We start from the raw sequence: 27,445 nt of genomic DNA, 5'->3' as shown, positions 1-27,445 counted from the left end.
TATCCTTATGTGTATCTTTATAACCTTATTTCTGTATATCACCAAGCGCTGGGAAAATTCAAAATTCCTCCTGTGGAGCTAACTTTACGTTTGCAATACAATTCTTGGGTCAATTTTCATGTATTCAGTCAACAAATATTCCTTGAGCTGCTGTCATGGTTCAGGCACTGTGCCAGGTGCAGGGAATGCAGGGGGTGCGGGTACGGGTGGAGACATAATGTCTACCGTCAGGGAGCTTATGTCCTAATAGGAGAGTCAGACAATGGACAATTCACAAAGCTGAGTCAAAGTTTATAATGGAAAGTTAGCCTCTGCTCCAGGCACTATGATATTTACTGAGGATATTGTGAACAAGCCAGCCTTTAGCAGAAATGAACAAATGAGGAGGATAAATAATCTGAAATTTGGGGTAGATTATCATTGTTGACTATTAAGATCCTATGTTGCTTGGAGATGAGAAACCTTTGTCTAAAAGCGTATGTAATTATTGACTATCCAGGTTGACCAGTTGGACAAAACAGCCCCCCATATCACACACTTGCACTCCCCTTCTCAAGTGGGGCTCCTGAAAAATGGCTGTTATGGGATTTACCTCACTTCCCATGTGTTGAAGGCAACAGACCCTGACACTGATGACGATCTGATCATCTTTAAAATTCTACGAGGCCCCCAACATGGACATCTGGAGGACACAACAACGGGTACTGCCTTCCTTGATCCTTGTAATCGCTCATCTTAAAATACCCAGTAGCTGGCAATGCGAGAGAGTAATTTAATTAAGTGTCGGCCCATTTGGTAAACACTCCCCAGGGCTTACTGATAGATGCAGTTTGTAAATCAATATCGGTGCTAAAGAGGGTTTGAGGCTGAGCTTCCCTAAATTCATCTTGAGTGGGGGAACCAAGTGCTGATACGCAGCTGTTTATTGTTTATAATTCTTTATATCAGCCAGATTGGAATATAGTCAGAGGAACACAGAGTGTCAGGACCAAATTCATATTTGTGAGTAATTTTTTTTAATCAGGAGTTCTAAATGATATCAGTTCATGAAACAAAGAAATACAATTGGGAGGGGGTAGGATGGTTTCTCCAGGATTGTATATTATTTTGCTTCATGAAGACAATGATCAAAATGTGTCACTAAAAATAATGGCACAGAATTTGAGATTTTATTGCTGTATCTTCCTACTCTCCCCTATTTTTTGTATTTTCTTTCAGACAATATTTCTGAGCCAAAGTAAAATTTAAAGCCTAATATAATTTTATTGCATATGAGTTTTAAGATACTTGCTGTAATGTTCATTTCTTTAAAAATGTATACTTTGGCTGTTTTTAAAGCTGTGCTTAAAATGGGCATACAATTTATCAACTTTTATTTAACGTTTTGTTTGAATCCCTGTGAAATGTATTCATTTCTTTTTTATAGGTGAATTTATCCACGAGAAATTTACCCAAAAGGACTTAAACAGTAAGACCATTCTTTACATCCTAAACCCATCTTTGGAAGTTAATTCAGATATCCTGGAATTTCAAATCATGGACCCCACAGGGAACTCTGCCGCTCCTCAAATGTAAATTATTTTGCTTGTTCAGTGGTCCTGTATATAATGTCCAGAATGTATCTGATTATGAATGTGAAATATTCTTCTTCAAACAAAATATGAAGATCAATGGACAGGCCATTTTAGAAGCCCACAGAATTTATTTTGGAGAAAGAATTTTCTTTCTCATGGGTGATAATAGGAAAGCCAGTAGTCTTATAGAAGATGAGAATATTAGAAATTTAAGTTATATAGTGCTGGCTCATTCATGTGACTCATGTAAATGCTTACACTTCTACCTACACACACACACACACACACACACACACACACACACACACACACAGAAGTTTCTGTCTTGACAATTCACTGACATTCAGGACTGAGTTTGCAGGCTCATGTACAAATCGTGCAGCAAGAGGTCACTCTAGGACTGCGTTAGTAACCAGAGTCTTCTAAAATACCTACAGCAGGAAGAATGGGGTAGTCAGGAAGTGTTAGCAAAACGTCTCTTCCCTTCCAAAGAAACGAAAAATCCAAATGATTACTTGTGACTGCATCTTTAAGCTAATAAACCTATCGCAGGTAAGATGAAGACAGCGTAAAGGGGAGAATAGACAAGTAGTGACGCTTAGAAACGTACAGAATGTACAACCATCAGAGTAACAAATCCTCACAATTACAAGATGAATGACTATTGTAATATTTCTGACGGGGCCCCTGTTCTAAACTTCTCTTGAGTGTAGACCCTGAATAGCTTACCAGCTAGCAAAAAATCACAGAAAGGTTATTTATAGTCCAATTCTCCTTGTGCTGTGTTTTTCTTTTGAATTTTGACACTCTTCCCAGTCACCTTATAGAAAAGTCGCTTATTTATCCTAGTTTCTGTATTTGCTGCCATCTAATCAAACTACATGTCATAAGCTGGTACAGCCCCCTTATGGGCTTTTTATGTCAGAATATAGACAGAGAAAGAAAACAAATTCGCCTCTCTGGTTTCCATTCTTACTTTTTCTGACCCTGGATTGTAGTTCCAATTGTTGCCAGCAGAGGTCTCTATAGTCATTGTTAGAAAAACGCATTCCCTTTACAAAATTCATTCCCAGAGTCCCACCTGCATGGCCCTGGCCCTGATATAAAGTACCTGCCCAGATTTATAACCTTCCCAGATTTTTATTGAGTGGCTATTATATGCCAGGTTCATAGTAGCAGAAGCTGGGAAATACGCATGAAGAAGGAAAACCTGGGCCCTGACATGAAAATATAATCATGAGGTTATAAACTTCAAATGGATGACCACCACCCATTAAACTGATCTTGTCCGAAAGAAACAATTCCTTGGCATTACCATCCTTATAGAAAATATATTACCTAACTGCAATTTCAGACAAATGTCTTCCAATTCTCAAGAAAATGAAAAAAAAAAAACAACCCTGTTCCAAAATCATTAATAAATTGATTACATTTGCTTTTATTTAAAAAAAATATTTATTTACTTAAGTACTCCATACACCCAAGATGGAGCTTAAACTCAAGACCCTGAGATCAAGAGTCGCACGTTCTTCTGGCTGAGTCAGCCAGGGGTTCCTATATTTGCTTTTTATTTTATTTTTATTTATTTTTATTTTTTAAAGCACACACTTTTTAAAAATTTATTATTATTATCTTTTAATGTTTATTTTTGAGGGGTGGGGGAGGGGCAGAGACAGAGAGAGACACAGAATCCAAAGCAGGCTCCAGGCTCTGAGCTGTTGGCACAGAGCTCAAGCGGGGGCTTCAACTCAGGCCACCCCAGCGCCCTGCCTGCTTTTTTTTTCCTTTTTTTTTTTTTTTAATTTTTTTTTTTTAACGTTTATTTATTTTTGAGACCGAGAGAGACAGAGCATGAACGGGGGAGGGTCAGAGAGAGAGGGAGACACAGAATCTGAAACAGGCTCCAGGCTCTGAGCGGTCAGCACAGAGCCCGACGCGGGGCTCGAACTCACATACCGTGAGATCGTGATCTGAGCCGAAGTCGGACGCTTAACTGACTGAGCCACCCAGGCGCCCCATGCCTGCTTTTTAATAGTATGACTAAAGAACAGGAGTATTGATCAGACTTGCTGTTGACCGAATGCTGACCCCTATTCCTCCACCTGTTAGCATAGCATGGCTGACGATTTTTTTTCTCCCAAAGTGGTGCTAGATTGATATTGTTTCAACTACGTGCCCTTTTCATTCCTCAAGGTTAGGGTTTTGCTTTTGAAGATGATTTGTGTTTTAAAATAATTCTCAAATTCAGAGGAGAATCACAGAAGAATTTATAATCTTAATCGAGGCTATTTTAGATAGATTCCTGCTTCTGTGATATGTTCTCATGTACCTTGCTGAAGATATTTCTATTTCAGCTTGAAATGATGGGAACCAGTGGAACAAGATGATATAAAATGTGCCTACCAAGGGTGAACCCAGAAGTAATTTTGATTTGCTTCTGACACATATCACATTGCTTTCTTTCGAGTGGTAGGGGAGGGTAGAAATTACTCAGAATTTATGTTCATAATTTGTGGATGGTATAGCTGTCCCTTACCTCATTTGGAAGTAGATGTTTTTGGAACAAGAAGCATATTATTCCAGTAAGCAACAATTTTGCGAGTAGCTATCTGTCTTTCCAAAGCAGCCTGCAAGAACGTAGTTACATGTACAATGTATGTTATAGGCATTTGCAATACAGTTGTTTTCTGCTCTATTCCCTTACTCTTCATTTTAATGTCACAACCACCTATGAGGTACCATCATAATCCAGAATCAATAGGTGTGAAAACTAAAGCGCGTTGATGGGAGGTGACTTTTCAAAGCTCATGTAACTAGTGAAGGAGCTGGGATTCAGACCCAGGAAGGATGCTCTAGAGTCCATGGTTTCCTTCATCATACTAAAGAACTTCTGGCCCACTCTTTAATTTTTTTTTTTTTTAACATTTATTCATTTTTGAAAGACAGAAGCAGGCAGGGGAGGGGCAGAGAGAGAAGGGGACACAGAACCGGAAGCAGGCTCCAGGCTCTGAGCTATCAGCACAGAGCCTGATGTGGGGCTTGAACTCATGAACCCCAAGATCATCACCTGAGCCGAGGTCAGACGCTTAACCGCCTGAGCCATCCAGGCGCCCCACTTCTTGCCCACTCTTAACAAGTCTGCTAAACTGGCCTATTGGGAAAGGAGCAGCAGATTTGTCTTCCTTCTTTCTCTCTAGTCATTGGCCACCCAGGCAACAAGAAGGAAGTAATACTTACTCGTTAAGGACTTTAAGTTTTAGCTTTTTTTTTAAAAATAAATTACAGCTATCAATATTAATGTGCAGTCCATGTCCAACCCAATGGGAATTATGATACAGATAACAAACAATAAGGCACCACACTTAGAGCCAAAGAACAAAACAACAGGGCTTGAGCTTTGGCTATGCCATTGACCTAGGTGATCGTGCAAGCCTTAGTTATCTCATCTGTCAAACGAGGGCCAATACCACGATTTATTTAGAGAAACAAATGAGATAAGGCGTGTGAGAGCATCTTGCATCTTTCAAGTCCTTGACCAATGTGACTTGCGGTGGTGATTGCTGTTGTTCATTCATGTGAGTACAAGATTGATTGTTTGAAGAAGTATCATGATTCACAAAGTAAACAGTCAATATGCTTATGAATGACTAAGCGAAGTCTTTTGTAATTTCGTGTTCTTGTTTGGCTGAGACAGGATTAATAGATTAATATTCCATGCATTTGGAGGGGGTGAAAACCTTCTGTAATAAAGCTAAAGGGACCACTGGTGCAATCTGGAGCAGAAAGGAGGCTCTTTTACAAAAACCAAGAAGGACCCATGTTCAGTGGGATTGTTCAGGATCTTGACTGCTAGTAAGTTTTTTGCTATTGCAACATTTCTATAGAATGTCAATAATGAAGGGTCATGAGATATTCCATTAGAAAAGGTGTTAGGATGGGGCGCCTGGGTGGCTCAGGCAGTTAAGCGCCTGACTCGGTTTCAGCTCAGGTCACGATCTCATGGTTTTTGGGATCAGCTCTGCATGGAGCCCCACATAGGACTCTGGACTGACAGAGTGGAGCCTGCTTGGGATTCTTTCCCTCCCTCTCTCTCTGCCCCTCCCCTGCTTGCATGCACATGCTTGCTCTAAATAAATAAATAAAATAAATAAGTAAATAAACAAATTAAAAAAAAATAAGGTGAAAATGCAATTTAAAAAAAGGCATTAGGAAGTCTTGATTTGATCAAGTTGTGGCTAGCTGGCTAGCTAGTTTGTATGCTGTTTAACTGCATCACAACCTAGAATTGCGGAGATGCTTGTATGGAGTGGGAGTTTCCGAGCCAGGGAAATATTATACAGCATATCTCCACTTGATTTGACTATAGAACTACCACCACCCCACCCCAGAATAGCTCACGGAACAAATTTTGCATGGGATACATTTGGGAGACATTTTATCGTAAATAGCAATTATTTCATCACACTAAAACCCATGGAAATTTGCATAAAGATTTCGATTTGGCTAAGTGCCTAAATTTCAGGCACAGTGCTAGGTGCTTTCCCATATGTTGTCTAATTTAATCTGCAAAATACAGTCCTCTGAGGGTGATAAGGAAATTAGGCTCCACGCATTTAAGTAATTGGCCACAAGTCGCTAAATGAATGAGTGGCAGAGCTGAAAGTGAACCCTGACCTCACGACCTCAAAGTGAGTGCCCATCTCATCGGCTCGTGCCTTGGCATGACTCACACGTCATACCTGTCTTCTAGCCCTGCCCCAATCTCAGGATGGTCTGCAGAGCTCCCAAGCTCAGCTAACAAGGTCTCGCTCTGTTCCTCAAAAACACCTTTGCAGCCCACAGGTGCAGCCAACTTCTGACTGAGGCAGTTTCTTAACACATCTTCTACATTGACCTCTTTCATGTGCCCACTGGGGGGAAAAAAAAGTGAACTTAAAAAGAAAAGTTGACCCAGGCTGAAGTTCTGCATAACTCTGGGCTGCTTCTCCAGCTGCTGCATGATTCCAAGGACGGATTCTTCTCCTCCGTCTGGCTACCCTTATTCATTCTTGGCTTCAAAAGAGAAAGGACAAAGAGATCAAACCGAAAAAGAATTTCTAACAGGCGCACCCTGCAACGTTTTAGCAACTTTTATGAAACACCTTGCGGGGGAAGAGGTTGAAACTATGTGCTAGGTAAAGATTTCACATTATACCTGCAAGCCAGGAGTTAAAGTATTTGTCTCCCGGTAGATCTAAGAACACGCAGAGGAAGGGAAGGGAAAAAAATGGCACTTATTAAGCACCCACTGTGTACAGGTGCTTTATACATACTAATGAATTTTAATTTTCATCATTTCACAGGAGTATCATTCTCCTCGTTTTAAACAGATTACAAATGGAGGCCTAGAGAGACTGGGTAACTGACCATAATCACACACTAATAAGTGGTTGCAAGATGTGTCTGACTCCAAAGCACTGGTTTAGGGTACTCACTATCCTGCCTCCTGGCTAAACACCGTTTTCCCATTACCATGAGAGAAAGACAGCATCAAAAACACAGGTGTTCATAGCATTAGATTATGGAGATTAATAGCATCCTCTTTGAATTGATAAGTCTTAGAACACTTGGAAAAATATTTTTTAACCTTTCAATTTTCTTAAGTCATATGCTACTTGATTATAAATGAAGAGCTAGTTGTAAGAATAATTTACTCACAATTTTCGCTTCTGTAAAACCTTTCACTGAGAAACTCAAAATACTTAATGAGTATCCATTAAGGCTCATTTAACCCCTTTGAAGTACAGACTCATCATTATTTACTTTGGGAAGTGAGGAAACTGAGGCATAGAGCAGCTAAGTACCTTTTTCCCACACTCTTGTTAACCTAGATTAATGTCCCAGATCCCAAACTGGGGTTTTAATCCCAAGTGGTTCTTGCAGTTCATTGTTCCTTCATGTAAATGAGTCAAGTAGCCGCAAAATAAAATATCAGAAAATGTACATATATTTTTACTTTACTGTAACACTATTGAGAATTTGGGTAAGATAATTCTTTGCCATGAACTAGGGGAGAGCTGCGGGCAGGCAGGGTGTCCTGTGTATTGTAGGATGTTTACAGCATCCTTGGTCTCTACCCACTAAACACCACCATCACCCCCTTCCCAGTTGTGACAATCAAAGCTGTCTCCAGGCATTGCCAAATGTTGAGAATCATGCACATACCTTAGAAATACCGTAGATGTGTGTTAAGCAATCATTCTTTATGATAGAATGTTCTTTTATCAACGCCATCTTTCTCAATACTCTTATAAAATACAAGAATAGCTAAAGAATCCAGAGTAAGGGCCAGAAAGAACATGTGAGGATCATCTATCCTAGATTTTTTTTTTCAAATTTTATGATTTAACATCAGTTAATAGGGCTGGGGAGAAAAAAGGTTTCAGTGGTCAACTTGGCCTGGGAAACAGTGGGTAAAAAAATTCCTTCCTTCATTTAACAAGTATCTATTGAGCTCTTACTATTTTCTGGTCATTCTCCAGGGGACTTGGGACTGTATCAGTGAACCAGAGGCCTCTGTTTACTTAGGCACATACTTCATATCTAAACAAATTAGGTACTATGGTCTGTATGATACTACTTTGGAAAATGACTACTTTGGAAAATTGGTCAGGATAAGGGGGATCATAGATCCAGACTTTGGGGATGGATTGACTTTAAACTGGGTGTTTAATCTCAATTTTTAAGAGTCTCTTAAACTGAGGGTTGATGGGGGGTGGGAGGGAGGGGAGGGTGGGTGATGGGTATTGAGGAGGGCACCTGTTGGGATGAACACTGGGTGTTGTATGGAAACCAATTTGACAATAAATTTCACATTAAAAAAAATAAAATAAAATGCTAACTATCTGAAAAAAAATAAATTGGGTGCTTAAATGGCTTTTCTGGTATTCATACCAAAAATTGGTGAAAAATCAACAAAAATGTTATCTGAGAATCAACTATGTGAGATCTATAATTAAAAGTATAGTATATCTAATACTATTATCTAATACTATTACTTATAAATTATGTCTTATACATCCTTAAATCAGTATTATACTACACACACACACACACACACACACACACACATACATCCCTCTTCCCTCTGGAGAGGCCATTGTTAAGATATTTATAACCATATCACTGCTTATATGTGTATGTAAAATATAACAAGGCAATATGTAAATTTAAAATATGTGCCAAAGTAAAACAAAAGAAGAGGCGTAAGAATGGAGATGGGAACCTCAACAAAGCAAGACAGCTGTCTTATGCTGCACTTCAAGATCCTGTTGTGCACGGTAGAGGGACCAGAAGCCTCATGACTTATAATCTGGTTTAATCTCTACTGTTGCATTCTATGTCTTCCACTCACAGTAGTGGTTGTTGGAAATTCAAATTCAGTTTCCACGTTATATCAAATTTCTTATTGTGATCAGTACCCCACAATCACTGAGGGGAGTGTTTCTCAACTGAGGATGATTTACCCCTAAGGGACATTTGGAAATTTCTGGAAACAGTTTTGATTGGAGGGGCCGATGTGACTGCATCTAGCAGGCAGAGGACAGGGATGATTCTAACCATTGTATAATGCACAGAACAACCTCAGTTACTATCAGGTCCCAATGTCAATGGTCTCCAAGTTGAGAAACCATGGCCTAGGGAATTAAGGAATTCTCACTTCTTGCTAACTGACTTGAAATGATTGCCATATGGTCTCACATAAAGTGTGTCCATAAACTTCATTTCTGACCTTAGATTGAGCTTTGCTCAATGGCAATAGGAGAAGGGAGGGATCGTTAAAATGTGAAGATCTGACCCAACTCTTGTCTACATAACACCTACACATCCAGAGCTTTCCAAATTTCTCTCGTGGGCTCCTGCATCTGGTTATCTACATGATGCCCAGCATACAGCTATGTGGCTTCTCACAGGGAGAATTCCTAAGTGATTGACTGCATCTCTTTTCTTTTAGGTGTTTGTGTAGAATTTAAGCAAGTCTCAGCAATAGAAAGATCTTCAAAGTCAGTACTGCAAAAACCAAACACATTCAAAACATGTGTTGCACATATCCTGTAGGTATGCGTGTGCTTTGTGATTTAAATATTTTTCTGGAAGGCATATAGCGTGGCTTACATTTCATGGCTTTTCAATGGGTCTTTATTATTTATAGTGAGGAAAATAAAACTAGAACAGTGTGTGATGACAACGTTATCCTGTAAGCAGTATGCAACTTTCTAATCGTGCATCAGGGAAATGTGCACACTTTCCCAAACGCCAAAGCCCTTCGTGCATTGAAGCTGAACAGCACTCTTTGTGGTCCCTTTATGGATCTAGATCAGCAATCAAAATTGCATTTAGCTTTAGGCTTTGAGGTCGCCTGGGTCTGCAGAGTGACATTGATGAATTTTTGCTTGTCGTGGTTCGTATTAGCAGTAGATGGATTCTCTGAAGAGTGGACGTTGAAACTCATTTAAACCTTATTGAGACTTAGCTGAAATTCATTGTATTTATCTATTTCACTCATTCCCATTGCTTTTCTTTCCTTCCTGTTTCATCTTTCCTTCAATCCATCTTGTTGATTTCCCCCCCTTCTCATTTAGCGGGGTCCTTAAAGATTCTTGGCAATATGTGGTTTTTATGGCATTTGTCATATTCTTGTCACTTGTTATCTTCTGGTTCTTTTATTTTTATTTTTATTTTTTTAACGTAATTTATTGTCAAATTGGTTTCCATACAACACCCAGGGCTCATCCCAACAAGTGCCCTCCTCAATGCCCATCACCCACTTTTCCCTCTCCCCACCCCCCAATCTTGTGATTCTTTAAGCATAGCCATTTATTTCTTTACTTCCTGACCATTCCATGCCAGAGTTGAAATCAGTTACATCAAAAACCCATGAAGATCCCAAATATTTCTAATATGAGGATTCTGTTTTCACGTCAAAATTTTATGAAGCCCGGCAAGCCAGTGACAATAAATTTATGTACTGACTGAATAAACATGTATGTTCATATAGATTTATGAACCTCTCCCATAATCCCATGCTCCCACACCACCTTGTCCCACTGGCCCCTTGTCCTTGGAGTAAGAGACAGTGCTATTGAGTTTATCTTGCTGGTTCACTTAGAGTACGTAACTGTGACACACGATTGGTGCAAAGACATGAAGAGGTTATGAGGGGATACCCTTACTCTTTAATGTGAATGGTCCCCAGGAAAGCCTGAAGAACTCTGTGGAATTTGGAGACTCCATGCCCTACATGGTGGCACCCAGGATTTCTAGTTCTGCAGGAAAAAGTTGTAAAAAAAAAAAAAAATACATTTAGAAATCTAGAAGAAAGAGCCTACATCTAGTTGGAAGATTGAGAATACAGTAAGGCAACCACTGAGGGTTTTGAAAATGTATAATGAAAGGGAAAAGAAAGGAACAAAAGTAATGAAGTGTGTCAAATGATGATAGTGAAGATGGCTTGTGTCTTATATTGCTGAAGGTTGCAGGGGTGCAAAAGGTAAGAGCACGTTTGGAGAGAAATGTTTAGGTAACCAACTTCACATCTTCTCACCTCAAAAAGGGAAATGTAGGGGTAAAATTGTATTCCTCTGCTTGAGCTCAAGCGACAGGAGTCATGAAGGACTTCAACTGGGAAGAAGAGTGGTACAGAAGGAATGGAACATTTGGCTTCAGATGTAGGCTGGAGATTTCAACTCTGCCATCTATTAGCTTTGTCATAGCTTTTTGCCTTTAAGCTGATTATGGAACCTCTCTTAAGCTTGGTTTTCTTTTCTGAAAAAAAGAAAAAAATTCTCTATGTATTATGAGGAGTAAAGTAGACAGCTTCCATCCAATGTTGGGATCACTAAATCTCTTGTGGGAAAAAGACCACCCCTAGTTATCAGGCTTATTCAGTTGCATCCAAGCTACATGTCAGTCAGCCCTTTTATATGTGCAGAAGAAGGAATAGATAGTGGTTATAAAACCCATGCACATTTTAATTCCTGGGCACATCCTGAAAGATAACAGGTTATTAAACTGAACCTAAGTTCAGAGATATGCATCTGGAGTTCTTGATGTACTAATGAGGGCCAAAAAATAAGAGAGAAGATTTCCTATCAGTGGTCTTTCCCGAAAAACAAACAAAACAAAAAAAAGAATGTCTCCTTGAACTTCACAACTGCTGGTTTATTTCCCTTCAGAGCACTCAGATTTGAGTCCCTTTCTTGTCATTAATAACTGGGGGACCTCTGACAGCTTCTTAACCTTAGTTTCTGCATTTGTAAAATAGAATTCTAACATTTGCTCTTTCTGCCTCATGGCATTTGTTGTAAGCATCAGATGAGATTGTTAGTGAAATTTCTTTTTGAACTAAAAGGTACCAAGTAAGTGTAAGGCATTTTTAACACTGTTGTACGTTGATGAACCACGTCTGTCACCATGAGAGGAACCTCCCACCATGAGTTCCATCTCCTACCAATCAGAGGATCCCTACTGGCATTTACTATGCATTTTTAAAAAATTATTTTCTCTTTTCTTTTCCTTTCATGCACAGTTTGGAACTGAAGTGGTCTCATATTGAATGGTCACAGGCTGAATATGAGGTCTGTGAGACTGTGGGCATATTATCCTTAGAAATTACCAGAAGGGGATATTCCATGGACTCAGCCTTCGTGAGTGTAAAGGTAACAAGTCTAAAATATAAACTTCCAGGCTAAAACTTGGGTTGCTGGTTGGTGCCTTTCATGATTTTCTTAAAGAGAAAACCACAGTAACCAAGGAGATTTCAAATTGCAGGATTGCCACGTTTATTTTGGAGATTCTGCATCAAACATCTCCTTGTCCTTCCACCTTTTATCTACCTTCATTAGCTCCTGGATAAGGAATTTCTAACTCACTTTTAATTTTTAAATCTGGTTACTAAGTCCTGAAGTTTGATTTTACAGGGAGATGGATCCAACCTAGTGAACCCTGGCCAAATTCTGCTTTGGAAAAGAAACCCTGCATGTAAGACATTCAATGAGGTCTCCAGACCACATTTCAGCCCCCAAATGGCTTTCTCTTAGTATGCACCAGGATCGCTTCGTGTGGTCTCAGTGGATGAGGAAAATCAAGGGACAAAATTAAGAGACACCCAGGTTGGGGCGCCTAGGTGGCTCAGTCAGTTGAGCATCTGACTCTTGATTTCAGTTCAGGTCATGATCCCAAGGTCATGGGATCGAGCCCACGTTAACCTCCATGCTGAGCATGGAGCCTGCTTGGAATGTCTCCCTCTCTTCTTCTCTCCCTCTCTCTCTCTCTCTCTCTCTCCTCCTGGGCCCTTCTTCTGCACTTGCATGAACTTTTCTCTCTCAAAAATAAAAAAGAGTCACCCAAGTCAAAATGAAGAGAACATTTATCAATCCAGGCCTCTGAGATATAAAGGATACTCAGTAATCACTTTTAGATTGATTAGTCAACTTGCTATTGCTTTCCATTGACACGGACCATGGAGCACAACCGAAGACGTCTAGAATTGAAGGAATTTTTTTTTTTTTTAGGAGTTGCCATCACAATACCACTTCAAGAGAATGGCAGCTTGAAAAGCTTTCACAAACTAACAATGGCAAATGAGCTTTGAATACTGCTCCTCAATCTCCTGAAAGGGGCAGTGAGTGATATTAGCTTTTGGGGGAAAAAAAAAATGGTCATCTCAGTTAAATCTCAATTACAATAATCAATTCAAATCACCCTCAGAACCTTGTGCACCTAAATTCTACCATATCCACATTTGGTATTTATCTTTCCAGATTGTTCACACAAAAAGAAATCTGTCCGAACGGTTTTCTAATAACGCTTTGGTCTTCTACAGACAACACCATATGCTCGAGTCTAGAGTTTTGGGCCATATACCATTCACCTTGCCAGGTAGAAAGAACATATGTGGTGTGACAGGGAACCTTTTGTCTCCCGAAGCTGAATGCACACTGTGAGCCTGCCAGCTGAGTGGCCAGGCCTTCATCAAACACAGCCCTGAGCCTCCAGGGACAGCTCTACCTAGAGCCCAGGTGCTGCTTTCTACCAGAGCTTACTGGCGTCTTGACCAGAAGCAAAGAGAAAGCGCTCTCCCCTGTGTTGTTTGTGCTGGTTCGAACTGTGCACCTTCACCGAGATCATTGCTCCGACCACCTTTTCTCAGACCATTCCTTTTCCCACATCGGATTCTGCAAACCCAGTGGTGGTAAATACTAAGTACTTGCATGTGCGCGGAAATGTAACTTCCAGCATATGGTGGATACAGGAGAACGATGGGCTGCCTTTTCGCAACGAAAGGTGGTTCAGGAAGAGCCTTGGCATCGTAGGCCAAGAACAAGTGGAAGCCTGGGAGGAAGTACCCTCTTCAGCAAAACGTTTCCACTGCAGGCCCATTAGCAGATCTCGGGGCCTTTGATTACAAATGGAGGTAGGATCTAAAGCCAGAAAAAATGGGAACTTTTAAGTTTGCAACTGTGCACTTGATTTCTTTGTTGGAAAGTGAGGAAATATAGTAACTCCCTTTCTGGGCCATCTCAGATGTCTAAAAGAGTGCAAGGTAACAGCTGCTTGTTGTGCTTACGCAGGGTTCTCATCCGATGACCTTTTTCAAACTCGCCAAGGACACTCTTCTTAACACGTATTTAGGCTCCCTCTGGGGGAAGATAGGTCGTGACTTGAGAGCCCTAAATCCCCTCTGGTTTTTAGCCCTACGAGTGGGGAACAGGAGATCAGTAAATCGTCTCTTTAGAGCAATTGTTGTTGTTGTTGTTGTTGTTGTTAGCAACTTACTTGATGGAGCCTCGAAAACCCTCAGTCCTGCGTGCGGATTGATTTTGCGTGGCTGTTCACCAGGGCTATCACCCTCATGGAGCTTTCATTCACTTCTGTGAAGTGAGATGGTTTCCCCCAGACAGGAGAATGGACGAGGCCCGTTTCGGTTCAACCTGTCAAAGTCACTCAGTGCCCTGGAGCTCGTGGGGTACCTCACAGCTACTTGTCTGGTGCTACTTCTCCTCCCTCCGCCCCTTCCCTCCCAGGCACTATTTCAAAGCCAGGTTGGGGTAGGAGGAAGGTAAGGTAATAAATGGATACTCATAGCAAAGAGAAAAATATTGTTTAAAATTTATGTTGCTTTCTCCAAAGACCAAATCGTTTAGAAAGAAGTGAAAAGGAAAAAAAGAAAAAAAAAAAAGCTTTACTTTTATTTCTGTTGATATTAGTCTAAGAAAAAAGTTAACTTTAAGGAAGATCCATGTAGCCTAGATCTAAAATGGTTGATTATAATTTTTAAAAATCCCTTATGTTAAAAACAGACTTAAGAGCGTGAATTTAAGGGCACCCGGCTGGCTCAGTCAGTAGAGCATGCGACTCTTGATCCTGGGGTCATGAGTTCAAGCCCCAGGTTGGGCATAGAGCCTCCCTAAAAAAAAAAAAAAAAAAAAAAAAAAAAAAAAAGGCATGAATTTAATCTGTTATGATACTAGACTAGATGTTTCTCTATTAAAATAATATTTATTTTTCTTAAAAAAGGATATTTTTTTTCCCTCTTAAGGTCAAGCAAGTGTCTGCTACGGTTGGAAAAGACTTCACTCTGACTCCATCTAAACTGATTCAGTTTGACCCAGGTACATTTCGTGTCTATAGTTTGTTTCCCGTTTTTTGTAAGAACGTGTGGAGATTATGGGGACTTACTTCAGCCCCTGCAAGAGAGATCTGTTTGGCCTTGAGGTTTTGCCCTTCGTGTTTCATTTAATCGCAAGTGAATATTCGTTTAAAATGAGAAGAAAACTCATAACGAATAAAAAGTAAATATCCGGGCCAATATCCAAAAAATCCAGAAAATCATTAAAAAAATTATTTAGAGTCCTAACCCAAAGCTGAAATAGCCTCATATTGTGATGGAAATTTTCAGAATGTCATATTCACATGAGGCCATTTCTACATGATTTCTCTTGGAATAGGTTGCTTTGAGGAGACTGCGGGGAAGATTCATTAGATAGCACATACTTTGTTTAAATCTGTGGAAAAATTTTGCTAGGTGCAAAAGGGGATATAAAAATATGGTGCCGACTCTTAAAGGCATTCTATTGTGTGGGAAATAGAGCCGTGAAAACAACTCACTGATAGTACACTGGGACCCAAAGGAGGAGCCATTGTTCTGGTTGAGGGGAATCCTGGAAGACTTCCCAGAGGAGGTGATATTCTGAGCAAGTAGGAGAAGAAGGAGAAGGGGACTTCAGGGTGAGCTGTGCCTAAAGCACTAAAGCTGGACCAACACCTTCCTTCCCTGGCCTCTGTAGAAGGGGCGGGTAACTCTCCTTCACTGCACCGCATGGTTCTCTCTCTTTCCCTCTCGTCTGGGATGGGCATGCATCACCTGTCCAGGGGCAAATGGAAAGGGCCTTGAGAAGCAGCCAGGGCTCGTGGCTTGGTGCTCTCCTGCAGAGGAGGTGTTCTGCCCTCCGAGAACATTCCACCAAGTCAAGACCCTTGCCATTATCTTGCCACTGACACATACTGTTTCAAGCAAAGGCAGAACAAAATGGCCTGAATATCATCCCTGCTCCAGAACTGACAACCTTAATAGTAAACATAGAAAAGAAATGCCTTTCTGCAGTTCACCACAAGTAGCATGATGGTTTGTGACTAGTTTGCTAAGGCTGCCCTTACTAAGTATCACAAACATGGTAACTTAAAAACAGAAATTTATTTTCTCACAGTTCTGGAGGCTATAAGTTCAAGAGCAAGTTGTCAGTGGGGTTGATTCCTTCTGGGGGCTGTGAGAGAGAATCTGCCCCATGCCTGTCTTCCACGCTCTGGTGACTTGCTGGTCATTGGCATTCCTTGGCTTCTGCGGAATCCACACCAATCTCTGCCCTTGTCCCCAACATGGCGTCCTCGTGTATGTGTCTGTGTCCAAATTTCCCCTCTTTATAGGGAAATCAATCACAATGGATTAGAGGCCCACTCTAGTGTGACTTTATCTTGACAGTTACATCTGTAATGAGCTTTTTTCCAAATAAGGTCACATTCTGAAGTACTAGGAATTAGGATTTCAACATACAGATTTTGAGTGACCCAACTCAACCTATAGCAATGAACCTTAAATTTGACATGAAACAACCCAGATATCGCGTTGGCCTCCTTCGTGTGATATTTAAGTTTGACTTGTGTAAGTTTGTTCTTCAAGTGACCTACTGTGTAGAAGAGCTGTTTCCATTATGTATCTGATGTTTACCCACAGGTGGCCACAGGCTCTTAGGTTCTGGTCAACCCTAAGATGAAAGGATTTGGGGCAATTGCTCTGTGTATTCCCGTTTTGTACTTCATGTTAAGGCAGTCCCAGCCTTTCCACTTAAAAAAAAAAAAGATTTATTTATTTATTTTGAGAGAGAGAGAAAAAAAAGTGTGGGGGCAGGGGGGCGGCAGGTGGCAGAGAGGGAGAGAGAGAATCTCAAGCAGGCTCTACTCTCGATCCTGGGACTTGATCCTACAACTCTAGGATCATGACCTGAGCCAAAATCAAGAATGGGATGTTTAACCTAATGAGCTACCCAGGCACCCCTACAACTTTTCCACTTTTTGAGAGCCAAGAGTCGTTGTTATATGTCATCTTTATTATTTGAGGTCCGTTTGTCTCGAGATCTGGAGTGATTCTGGCTTTTAGTAGAGTTTGAGCAGCCTTGCCGGGTACTCTGTTGGGATTGATAGGAACTAAAAAGTATCATGTTTCGGGGAACCTCTCAGAGGTTCCACTGGATAAGACAAATACTGATTTGTCTAGAAGAGTTTACATGCTTTTGTGAGTAGATACTAGACTTCTGGAGCATCTAACTGGTCATGAATTTGGGGATTATTTAGACATTTTAAGAAAAAAAAATCTTGTAAGTTAGAAAGAAACAATCTTTGCCCATTCATTGTTTTAGAATTTATTAGCCAGAAATGGTTTCATAAATTGAAGGCTTGCTTTAGAACATTTCAAAGTTCCCTATGTTCACAGGTCCTAGAAATGTTTATATACTCCCATATTGTTTTTTTTTTAATTTTTTTTAATGTTTATTTATTTTGAGAGAGAGACAGAGTGTGAACAGGGGAAGGACAGAGGGAGAGGGAGACACAGAATCTGAAGCAGGCTCCCGGCTCTGAGCTGTCAGCACAGAGCCTGATGCGGGGCTCGAACTCACGAGCGGTGAGATCATGGCCTGAGCTGAGGTCAGGTGCACCACCGAATGAGCCACCCAGGCTCCCCCACTCCCATATTGTTAATCCTTGCCTCTTCTGGGTCTGGTTGTCCCCATCCCCATGCCCCACCCCCATGCCCAAAGCAATCTGCTTATTTGCTTAAAAACAGCAGCCTCTATGAAGGGCGAAGAAACAGAGCGAGAAATCAAAATTGGTGGGCTATTGGAAGGTTTGAGAATTTTTAGGAGGGGGTGGAGAGAAACGGGGTCCTTGTTGAGACTGGTGAGCTACGCCTTGCTGCCATTGTACTGAACCCAAAGCTAATTCTGCTGATTTAGCATTCAGCTATTGTGGCTGATCTTGATTAGAAGTGTAAATACTCTTAAGGAAAAGATTGTTGTCCTTTCAAGTATGTGTTCTTGAAAGGTTTGCTGCTTTCCTAATTGAACGACTAAGTCATTCCTAAGAGTCAAAATGTTTTCCAAAGGAACAGAGCTCTAACATGGCATTTACTAAAAAACATTGAGCAAATGTCTTTCCATCGTAAAATCCGCTTTGCAGGCAAGTATCCAGTAATGGACCTACTCTGTAAAGTGTGTGTCTGCATAAAATGACACCTTTTCTTCAACGCCTTTTGTTTTATGGGAACAGGAGGCCGGTTCAAGCCTTCTGAAATTGCTTATAATCTCAGTGATTTAACAACTACTTTGCACCTTGAAAATGGGAGAGGAAGGAAAAAGAAAAACCCAGAAAGTTCTTACTTCCAATCTTGTTAACCTAGAAAAGTTGGTTCTATGTGCACACCTGGTAGGCATAGAAACAAAACTGAAATGCAAGCAAACCAATCAGAAAGTACTTAAATGAAATTTGGAATAGATTTTCTCTAACCATCTGGTTCTACTCCATAAGGTCATAGAACAATGTAAAGGTAAGGTGTTACCCCCCAAAGGTAAAAGAGGTACTATAATGTTTTTAAAACATGATTCTTCAAATAAGAGGCAATTGGTTGGGACTTGGAATTCTTTGTTGTTGTTATTGGACTTTTATTTGGATAATGCTTGACTTTTGGGGTTTTGAGAGTCAAAACAGTTCTTTGAATATTAACATTCTTAGTATTTATATACTCTCTTCACTGTCTGGTCTCTTATCCCTTCATGCCAGGTTTATTACAACGGCTGCCTCTGTGGTCTCCCCACTTCTAGCCTCTTTGCCCGCCTTCCTGGGCTCCTAAATCTTTTTGCGTAACACTCAGATTCGTTTTTCTAAGACATTCATTTTCAAGGGCCTTCCCTGTTGCCTATGGCTGAAAGTCTGAATCCAGCCACCTGGTGTCCAGGGCTCTCTGCCTTCTGGCTACATCCCACCGTTGCTGCCCTCCTACCTCCTAGTGCCTGGCGTGACCTCCCTTCCAGCCAGCTAATTTGCTCAGCCTTCCCTGTTCAAGACCTTTGCTACCTTCCTGCCTTTGCTTGCGCTGTTTTCCCACTTCCTCCCTCCCAAGCCTACCAACTCTGGAGCCCACGTGCATTTAGTATTTACCATCCATCCTGTATCTTTTGGCGGCTAATCATACATAGCCTTGAACAGTGGACTTTTCTGACATTTACATCTTGTCTCTTCAAAGAGATTTTAATCCTTTATGTCAGGGCTTGCCGATGTTGTACCTCTGGTATTCTCCATAGCAGCTAAAGCAAAGGTAAGTACACGATAGAGACAAAAATGTATATGTATAGGTTGATTTAATCCGTCCATGAGGTGGGAATTATATAGTATTTTATGTTAGGTGTTTCAACTTCTGTTGTTGCAAAGATCGCGAAAGTAATTGATTTATGAATCAGTTGGTATGGATAACTGAAATTGGCTGTCAGCTTGGGTTGTTTTTTTTTTTTTAAATAAAATTATTTCAAATATACTTAATTCTTTCTCCCCTCTAAGGGCAGCCAAGAGTAGGATGGGTGAACAGTTTCCTCTTTCCATTGAATTCTGCTGGGGGATTGAAGAAACTTTGATTAGATCCTTAAATCTGTAGGTGACACAACCTTCAAACAGGTGGCTGTCATATAGATGGACCAAACGAGAGGCATAAATCTGCAGCAGACAATCTACAGGAAGACAAGAATCCAGATTTTCGGAAGAGAAGGCTAGGAAAAAAAAAAGTTTGACTGCTTATATAGATGGGTTTATGGGAATAAGAGTCCTCACGTAGCCAATGAGTAAATGCCACAGAGTCAAGTTTTCAAAACTTAGTCCTGGAAGGTTAAACCATAAATTTGTTTTCTTTTTTTCCCCTCAACCTGTAGCCTCCTTTCCCTACCGAACAGTACTTTTTTTTTTTTTTTTTAACTCCTCCCACCATTTTTTCTTCTAAATAAACTAAAGGGGGAGACCCTGTAATCCATGCCATGGAAACTGGTCAGGATTAGACAGTCTCACAAGATTCTTCCAGCTTTCGTATTTCGTGTTTCTGGGGCTCCTTTGCATCCCACCTTAGCGGTGACAGAATGGCTGGGGATATGTTTGTAAGTTCCAAACCGTTTGGGATTAAGTTCACAAAGTTACTGTGAACCGAGCTTGCTTGTAACTCCATGAGCAGAGGCAGACAGAAAGGGAAAACAACAACAACAACAACAACAACAACAACAACAACATTGGCTCTATTTCTAAAACCCCCAGCCCATAAATACTCTCTAGGAGGATATCAAATACTGAGTATTACATCATTAGAAAAAGCATTTGTGGGCTAGAAGGACCTCAGGAAGTGGAACAGCCGATAGAGGCAGCTGTCTTCAGAAATCAATCATTTCAAGGGTTCCATGAATAGTGTGAAGTACCATCCAATAATCACTTTTAACTGCCTGTACCAACCTCTTAAGATTTTTGGAACTATTAAGGTTTTAAGATTGCAGTACTTGTTTATTTCTAAGAAGAGAAGGGGCAGGTCGGGGCGGGGGGGGGGGGTGGGTGGGTGGAATAAGCCTTGGATCTCATCGACTAACCATTTTTTTTGTTGTTGTTGTTCATCCCTTGCCTAATGCGGCTCACTTTTTTTGTTACAGTGTTTGCATTGAAACGGAATCATCATTGTCCAGGAACAAATGCGGTCTTTTAATATTATTTGGGAGAACAGCAGGACCTCAATGTGTCGGGAGCAGTACAATAGCTCACTCGGGCTACTGCAGCCTTGCTGTAGACATGTTAATTAATATATTTCTCTGACACCTAGGTGATTGAAATAGCAATTAAAGAGTAATTAAAATGTTTACTTCTTGTAGGAATGTCAACTAAGATGTGGAATATAGCAATTACCTATGACGGATTAGAGGAAGATGATGAGGTCTTTGAAGTAATTCTCAACTCCCCCGTGAATGCAGTTCTTGGCATAAAGACAAAAGCGGCAGTGAAAATTTTGGACTCAAAAGGAGGTATTCTTTTGATCCTCATCTCGAAATCAGGAGCGGTCCTGGCGCTCTGGCTGCTGGCTTTCAACAGCCAGTGTGCCTGATAACGCCTTCAAATCAGAATGCTTAATTTCTTGTCAAGAAAGCAACCTCGGTCGTGTTGCAGGCCCTTTATTCTGCTTTTCTGCTTCATGTGGTTTTCGTCCCGCTAAGAACTCTCGTTTGAGAAAGGCAACAAGTCAGTGCCGTAGTTGTTGTGTTTTTTTTTTTTTTCTCCTACCCGTTTGTTGTTCTCACCGAGGGGGAAACAATGTTGGTGAGAATCTATCGACAATTATTTTCCCCCAGAGTTTGTAGGGCTGTAATTATCTTCCTCTGTGGAAGAGAGCTCTTAATGCCTAAAATCTGAGCCCCCACTGTAGTGTGACCAGGAAAATTCTAAGAGAGGAAGGAATTGGAGAAAAATAGACGTGAAAGATGCAGCTGACTAGGGGATTCAGGAGCAGCTGGAGAATATTAATGAATAACCTTGGAGTGCAGAGCCAAAATAGGTCCTGGATAGTATATGCAAAAGAACGACCTGTGAACTAAATAAAATAAAGACCAAGCACAGTCCTTGCTGCTCTGATTTTTTTCTTCCTGCCAAACCCTTTCTACTTACGTGTCTATTTAGCATTTGACAAGTGTCCAGTTACCATGCACAGACTTAGACCCCTGATTTTACACCTGTCATTCCCCATGGTATGTTTTCCTTACCTGAAATCCACTCTCTCCTGTTCTTTCTCATCCTATAATAAAATATAGACATTATCCTCTTCCCTTTATAATACTCATGTTTCCACAACATCTTTTCCCACCATCTTTATTGCCAAATTCACTTGTTTTTCAATAGAATTTTCTGTTCACAGAATGTACATACAATACGTGAACTCCACGCTTTAGACATGAAGTATAAAATATCCACATGAGGGTTCTGGGTTTAGGTTTTTGTGATACTTATTGGGAATGTTTCCCATAGAAGTAGCTCCAGTAAGGTTTATTGGATATTTGTTCCGTGACAGTTGAATGCTCATTTTTATTTATTGTATTATTTTTAAAATTTTTTAATGTTTATTTTCTTTTTGAGAGAGAGAGAGAGAGCATGAGCGGGAGGGGGGCAGAGAGAGAGGGAATCACAGAATCTGAAGCAGGTTCCGGGCTCTGAGCTGTCAGCACAAAGCCCAACGCAGGACTTGAACTCACGAACCATGATATCGTGACCCAAGCTGAAGTCAGACGCTCAACCGACTGAGCCACCCAGGTGCCCCTGAGTGCTAATTTTTAGAACTGTTACTTGATTGCACTTTTCCAACAGTTTCAGTTTCTACCTCTAGGAGACTGGGGAAAGGATGAACCCTTGGAAGTGTTTACAGAGTGATGCTTGGTCAGTGAAATAAACCTGATCTATTGAGGAATTCTGGAACACGAAGTGAGGCCGTTTCTCAAGTATGTGGCATGATTATAAAATCATGACAATGGTTTCCATTTGTGGTTTGTGAAATCATCGTCCTGACTTTATAATCGCCCTGTAGATGTGCAGAAGGGCACGGCTCTCCTGCACGGAAACTGATGAAGAGTAGAGGAGTTTCTGGCAAATGGCAAAAAGGCAACATCTGGTGGGAACACCATCCATCTCAGTTCAATGACAAGCTGCCCCGGGGGCTGTGTCGACGTGATCACTTATCTGTTTGTGTACAATGAACTGACCTGCCATCTTTCATGCCTCCAGGACAGTGCTATCCTTCATATTCCTTCAACCCAAACAAGCACAGTGCGTGGGAGAAGGGCCTTTGGCGCCCACTGTCCCCAGGGTCTTCCTCACCCGCCTCTTCTGGTTCCTTTCATCTGGAAAGAAGACCCCTTCCATCTTCCAAGCGGCCAGCAGTCACCAGGGGAGACACTCTCCAGGGCTTTGCTTCCACAGATCTTTCTCGTATGAAGCTGAGGACCCAAGGGAAAGGCAAAACAGTAAGGATGGGGAGCTTCGGGGATGTGACGTGTGGAGTACATTGTGAAAGAATCAAAAAATACTAATGAGCGTTCCCCAACGCTGCAGAAGCTGTTTGCTTCTCATAATGAGTGGGAGCCATGGTTCTGTGCCCAATCAGGCAGTGTCTTTTGTATACAGATATCAGAATGCTGCCACACTTCCTTCATGGTACTACTCGAGGTGATGGATATGCTGACTCATCCATATGGTTTCTGCTTTGGTTCCTTTTGTGATCAAAACAGATAGGGAATGACCAGTGACCCTGGAACAGAACGAGATTATGTGATCTACTCGGGTGTGGAAACTGTGATGTTGACCTTATTAGCCCAGAATTATAATCAGGCAAACACTCATGAGTGTATGTGCATTCTTCTGTGTGTGTGTGTGTGTGTGTGTGTGTGTGTGTGTGTGTTTTCTTAGACCGCTGGGTACTATTGACATATCACCAAAGTAAGGATGTCTTTTCTCCATAACTGAAGCTATGAATGTCCGAATCAACACTGATAAGTTGTGAATAGGTCCAGTGATTTTAAAAACTCTAATGATTTGATCATGGAAAGTTTTTTTTTTTTTTTTTAATGTTTATTTATTTTTGAGAGAGAGAGAGAGAATGTGGGGGGGAGGGACAGAGAGAGAGGAAGAGGCTCTCCACTGACATCAGAGAGCCCCATGTGGGGCTCAAACTCAAACCACAAGATCATGACCTAAGCTGAAGTCAGCGCTTAACCAACTGAGCCACTCAGGAGCCCCTGGGTATGGAAAGTCTTAAGAAACATACGAGTTTTGTTTCTTTCTTCTTCTTCTTCTTCTTTTTTTAATGTTTATTTATTTTTTGAGGGAGAGAGAGAGCCCGATGCGGGGCTCGAACTCACGGACTGCAAGATCATGACCTGAGCCAAAGTCGGACACTTAACCGACTGAGCCACCCAGGCGCCCCTTAGGAAACATATGTTTTAAAAATTTTTAGACACTAACAAGATCTTATTGAAAGGGTTTTACCCCAGTGCTAGTTATTTTTCAAGCCAAGTTTATTCATATTTTGTACTTTATTGATTTCAGGTTCTTCCATCCTCTGTTTATAGAAATGGAACAGACATCATCTATAATGTAAGCACAGTTTGAGAGAATTACTAAATTTCTTGTATTTATGGATGCAAAACATTTAGCGAAATCATTTTTCTTCTGCATTTATGTATTTCTCTTAAAAGCCTGTTTTGAAATTTGTTTCAGAGGCTTGGATGGCCAGGAAAGAAAAAAAACACCACAAACTTTTATCTTTTTTGCTTTAATCCAAATTTTGAGTTGCTCATTTTCCCGACAAAAGTTTTTGTTTGCTACCTGGGTGTTCATGTTTTCTTCATTGTTGCTTTCTGATTTCCTCAAGTATCATGGAATGGTTTCCCTGCAACTACAGGATGATAGTTCCCCATCTCGCAAAAGGAAGGCCAACATATCCAGTATTAATCAGCCACAGGAGACAAGCCAAGGGGCAGAACTGCCTCAGGCAGATAAGGTGGAATCCACAACTGGCTCGCACTTCTCCAGACAGGTAGGAAAATCTTTTTACTTCCTATTCACCTGAGAGCCAGCTGTTTGCTGGGCCATAAAACTGCCTTCTAGCTTGGGGACTGATTGCTCAACACCAATGCTACCTAACAAATGAAAACCTAAAGAAGGTGGGTGTGTGCTTAGCTTACATGAAGTCAAGTCTACATCACCTCTCCTTCCCACAGGCCCGGTTGCCCTCATTTCCAAAGAACTGCACACTGGAATTAAAGGGACTCTTCCACTTCCAAGAAAGCCTCCGAAAGCTGTACAAGTGTGATGGGATTACCTGGAGAGTGTGGAGCCCCCAAACCGAGGTGGGACCCGGGATGAACAGCAAAGTAGCTTTGCTGGCCATATGCTCTGTGATAAGCTGATAGCAAGTGATCTGACACTTCGTCCACCTGCCCTTGTCACACTTGGAAGGTGAAGAGGAAAATAGGGCCCAGGTGGTGTTTTACAAATCACAAAACACATTAGGTAATCGATGCAATTGAAGAAGGTGTTTACTCGTGTCGTTTAATCGTCAGAATGTCAAGGGTGTAAAATCGAAACAGTGAGGACTTCAGTGGTGTTTTCTGTAGAGAGCCATCACATCTCTCAAGGTGGAGAATTGGGATAAGGGCCGACCTCCTTTCTGGTGACAAAATGACTCTGTTCAAGATAGGGGACTCATAGATTCTTTGTGCGGAGAGCAGGCTGTAGATTTTAAAGACTGTTATCATGTCAACATGGACAACTGTATTTCAGGAGGTGGAAGGTGGATCCTGCCCAGCTGGGTGGCACCGTCACTCAGGCTACTGCCACTCCGTGATCACGGAACAGAAAGGCACCTGGGACACAGCAGCCCGAGCTTGCCAAGAACAGTAAGAAACCCTATTTCCTGTTAATTAATGTTTTCTTTCATACCATTTCTCTTTTTTCTCATGCAACTTCGGGGTCGCTTCTTTCATTCAAGCGTCGAGTGTCTGATATCTACTTGGTTTTGTTTTAGGAACCCCAGGAGAGTTCTGTAGTTCAGGATGGATTTGAGATTGACCTTGATAATGTATTTTGACTTACCGCTTTTATGTGAAAAATGTGCCGTTGCCGAAGTTCTAGTTTTTAGCTTTTCTTGATCTTTTGGAGAAAGTCAGAAGGAGCTTTTCTGAGTCCACAGCATTGTAGTTTCTATCATTTTATTATTAGTAGTATTAAGTAAGGATTCCTGCCCACGAATTTGAAAATACATGGAAATGAAAGGATCAGATCTATGACAATGCAAGAGACATTGATGATTGTGAAGCCAGACAAGTTGGACAAAGGGTCAGTGGGTCCGTGGGCAATGGGACACAAGATGACTTGTGGTCAAATAATGACAACAAAATTTATCTATTCCAGAAAGACTTTAAAAATGCATATGTGCCTATCCCTGACCCCCCCTTTTCGTCTACCTGGATATTATTCGGCTAATATGCCCCAACCGCTGGAAACTGAGACTAGAGAAGTCTCTGGTGAATAACAGATTTTGCACTTCATCAAATTCAAAAAATTATGCTCCTCTAAAAACACTATTAAGAGGGGCACCTGGATGGGTCACTCGGTTAAGCGTCCAATGTCGGCTCAGGTCACGATCTCATGGTCTGTGAGTTGGAGCCCCGCGTCAGGTTCTGTGCTGACAACTCAGAGCCTGGAGTCTGCTTCAGATTGTGTCTCTCTTTCTGCCCCTCCCACACACACACACACACACACACACACACACTCTCTCTCTCTCTCTCGAAAATAAACATTAAAAAAGATTTAAAAATAAATAAATAAAAACACTATTAAGAAAATGAAAGAGCAGGGGCGCCTGGGTGGCTCAGTCGGTTGAGCGACCGACTTCGGCTCAGGTCATGATCTCACCACTCGTGAGTTCGAGCCCCGCGTCAGGCTCTGTGCTGACAGCTCAGGGCCTGGAGCCTGCTTCGGATTCTGTGTCTCCCTCACTCTCTGCTCCTCCCCTGCTCACACTCTGTCTCTCTCTCTCAAAAATAAATAAAGATTTAAAAAAATTAAAAAGAAAAAAAGAAAATGAAAGAGCAAACCACATTTGGGAAAGCTAATCTCAAATCGTATATCTACCTAGGTCTCAAATCCAGAAAACGCAGACAATTCCTATAAATCAATAACAAGAAGACAACCTGATTAAAAACATAGCAAATGACTTGGAGGCTTCACAAGAAAAGATACACAATTGGTCAATAAGTACATGAAAAGATATACCACCATTAGACGTCAGGGAAATGCAGATGAAAACCACGGTGAAATACCATTTCACACCCACTGTAAAATCACCAAGACTGCCAACGTCAGATGGTGCAGAGCCAATGGAATTCTCACGTGTGTTGGTGGAACGGTAAAATGGTACCACCGCTTTGTAGAACCGTCTGGCACTTTCTTATGTTTACACGCATTTACCCTGTGACCTGACATCTCTACTCCTAGGTATTTACCCGAGAGAAATAAAAGTAGATGCTAAAAACAAAAAGGGGGGGGGGCATTCACAAGAATGTCATGGCAACTTTTTCCATAATAATAATGGTTCGGGTCTGGGGCACCTGGGGGGCTCAGCGCTTGATCTCAGGGTCGTGGGTTCAGGCCCCACACTGGGCTCTGTGCCAGCAGGGAAGCCTACTTCAAAAAATTAGCTTAGTTGATTTATAGGGGTG

General features: G+C 41.2%; 1 protein-coding gene across 4 annotated transcripts in view; it reads left to right on the top strand.

The window, feature by feature from the left end:
• The window catches only part of FREM1 (FRAS1 related extracellular matrix 1), a 134,875-nt gene that overhangs the window by 95,993 nt on the left and 11,437 nt on the right, over positions 1 to 27,445 (top strand). For 2 of the 4 annotated variants that reach the window (XM_042912939.1, XM_042912940.1), the window contains 10 exons: positions 500 to 701; positions 1,427 to 1,571; positions 12,142 to 12,271; positions 15,154 to 15,226; positions 21,056 to 21,205; positions 22,950 to 23,188; positions 24,270 to 24,317; positions 24,595 to 24,759; positions 24,944 to 25,072; positions 25,506 to 25,621. In XM_042912939.1, the coding sequence (XP_042768873.1) occupies positions 500 to 701; positions 1,427 to 1,571; positions 12,142 to 12,271; positions 15,154 to 15,226; positions 21,056 to 21,205; positions 22,950 to 23,188; positions 24,270 to 24,317; positions 24,595 to 24,759; positions 24,944 to 25,072; positions 25,506 to 25,621 (1,397 nt within the window). Of the gene's footprint in view, positions 1 to 499; positions 702 to 1,426; positions 1,572 to 12,141; positions 12,272 to 15,153; positions 15,227 to 21,055; positions 21,206 to 22,949; positions 23,189 to 24,269; positions 24,318 to 24,594; positions 24,760 to 24,943; positions 25,473 to 25,505; positions 25,622 to 27,445 lie in introns of those variants that run through there. The other 2 variants (XM_042912941.1, XM_042912938.1) reach the window with 2 other exon arrangements.

The sequence above is a fragment of the Panthera leo genome, chromosome D4 (assembly GCF_018350215.1).
Source record: "Panthera leo isolate Ple1 chromosome D4, P.leo_Ple1_pat1.1, whole genome shotgun sequence".
Classification (NCBI taxonomy): Eukaryota; Metazoa; Chordata; class Mammalia; order Carnivora; family Felidae; genus Panthera; species Panthera leo.
This window is presented reverse-complemented; position numbering and strand designations above follow the sequence as displayed.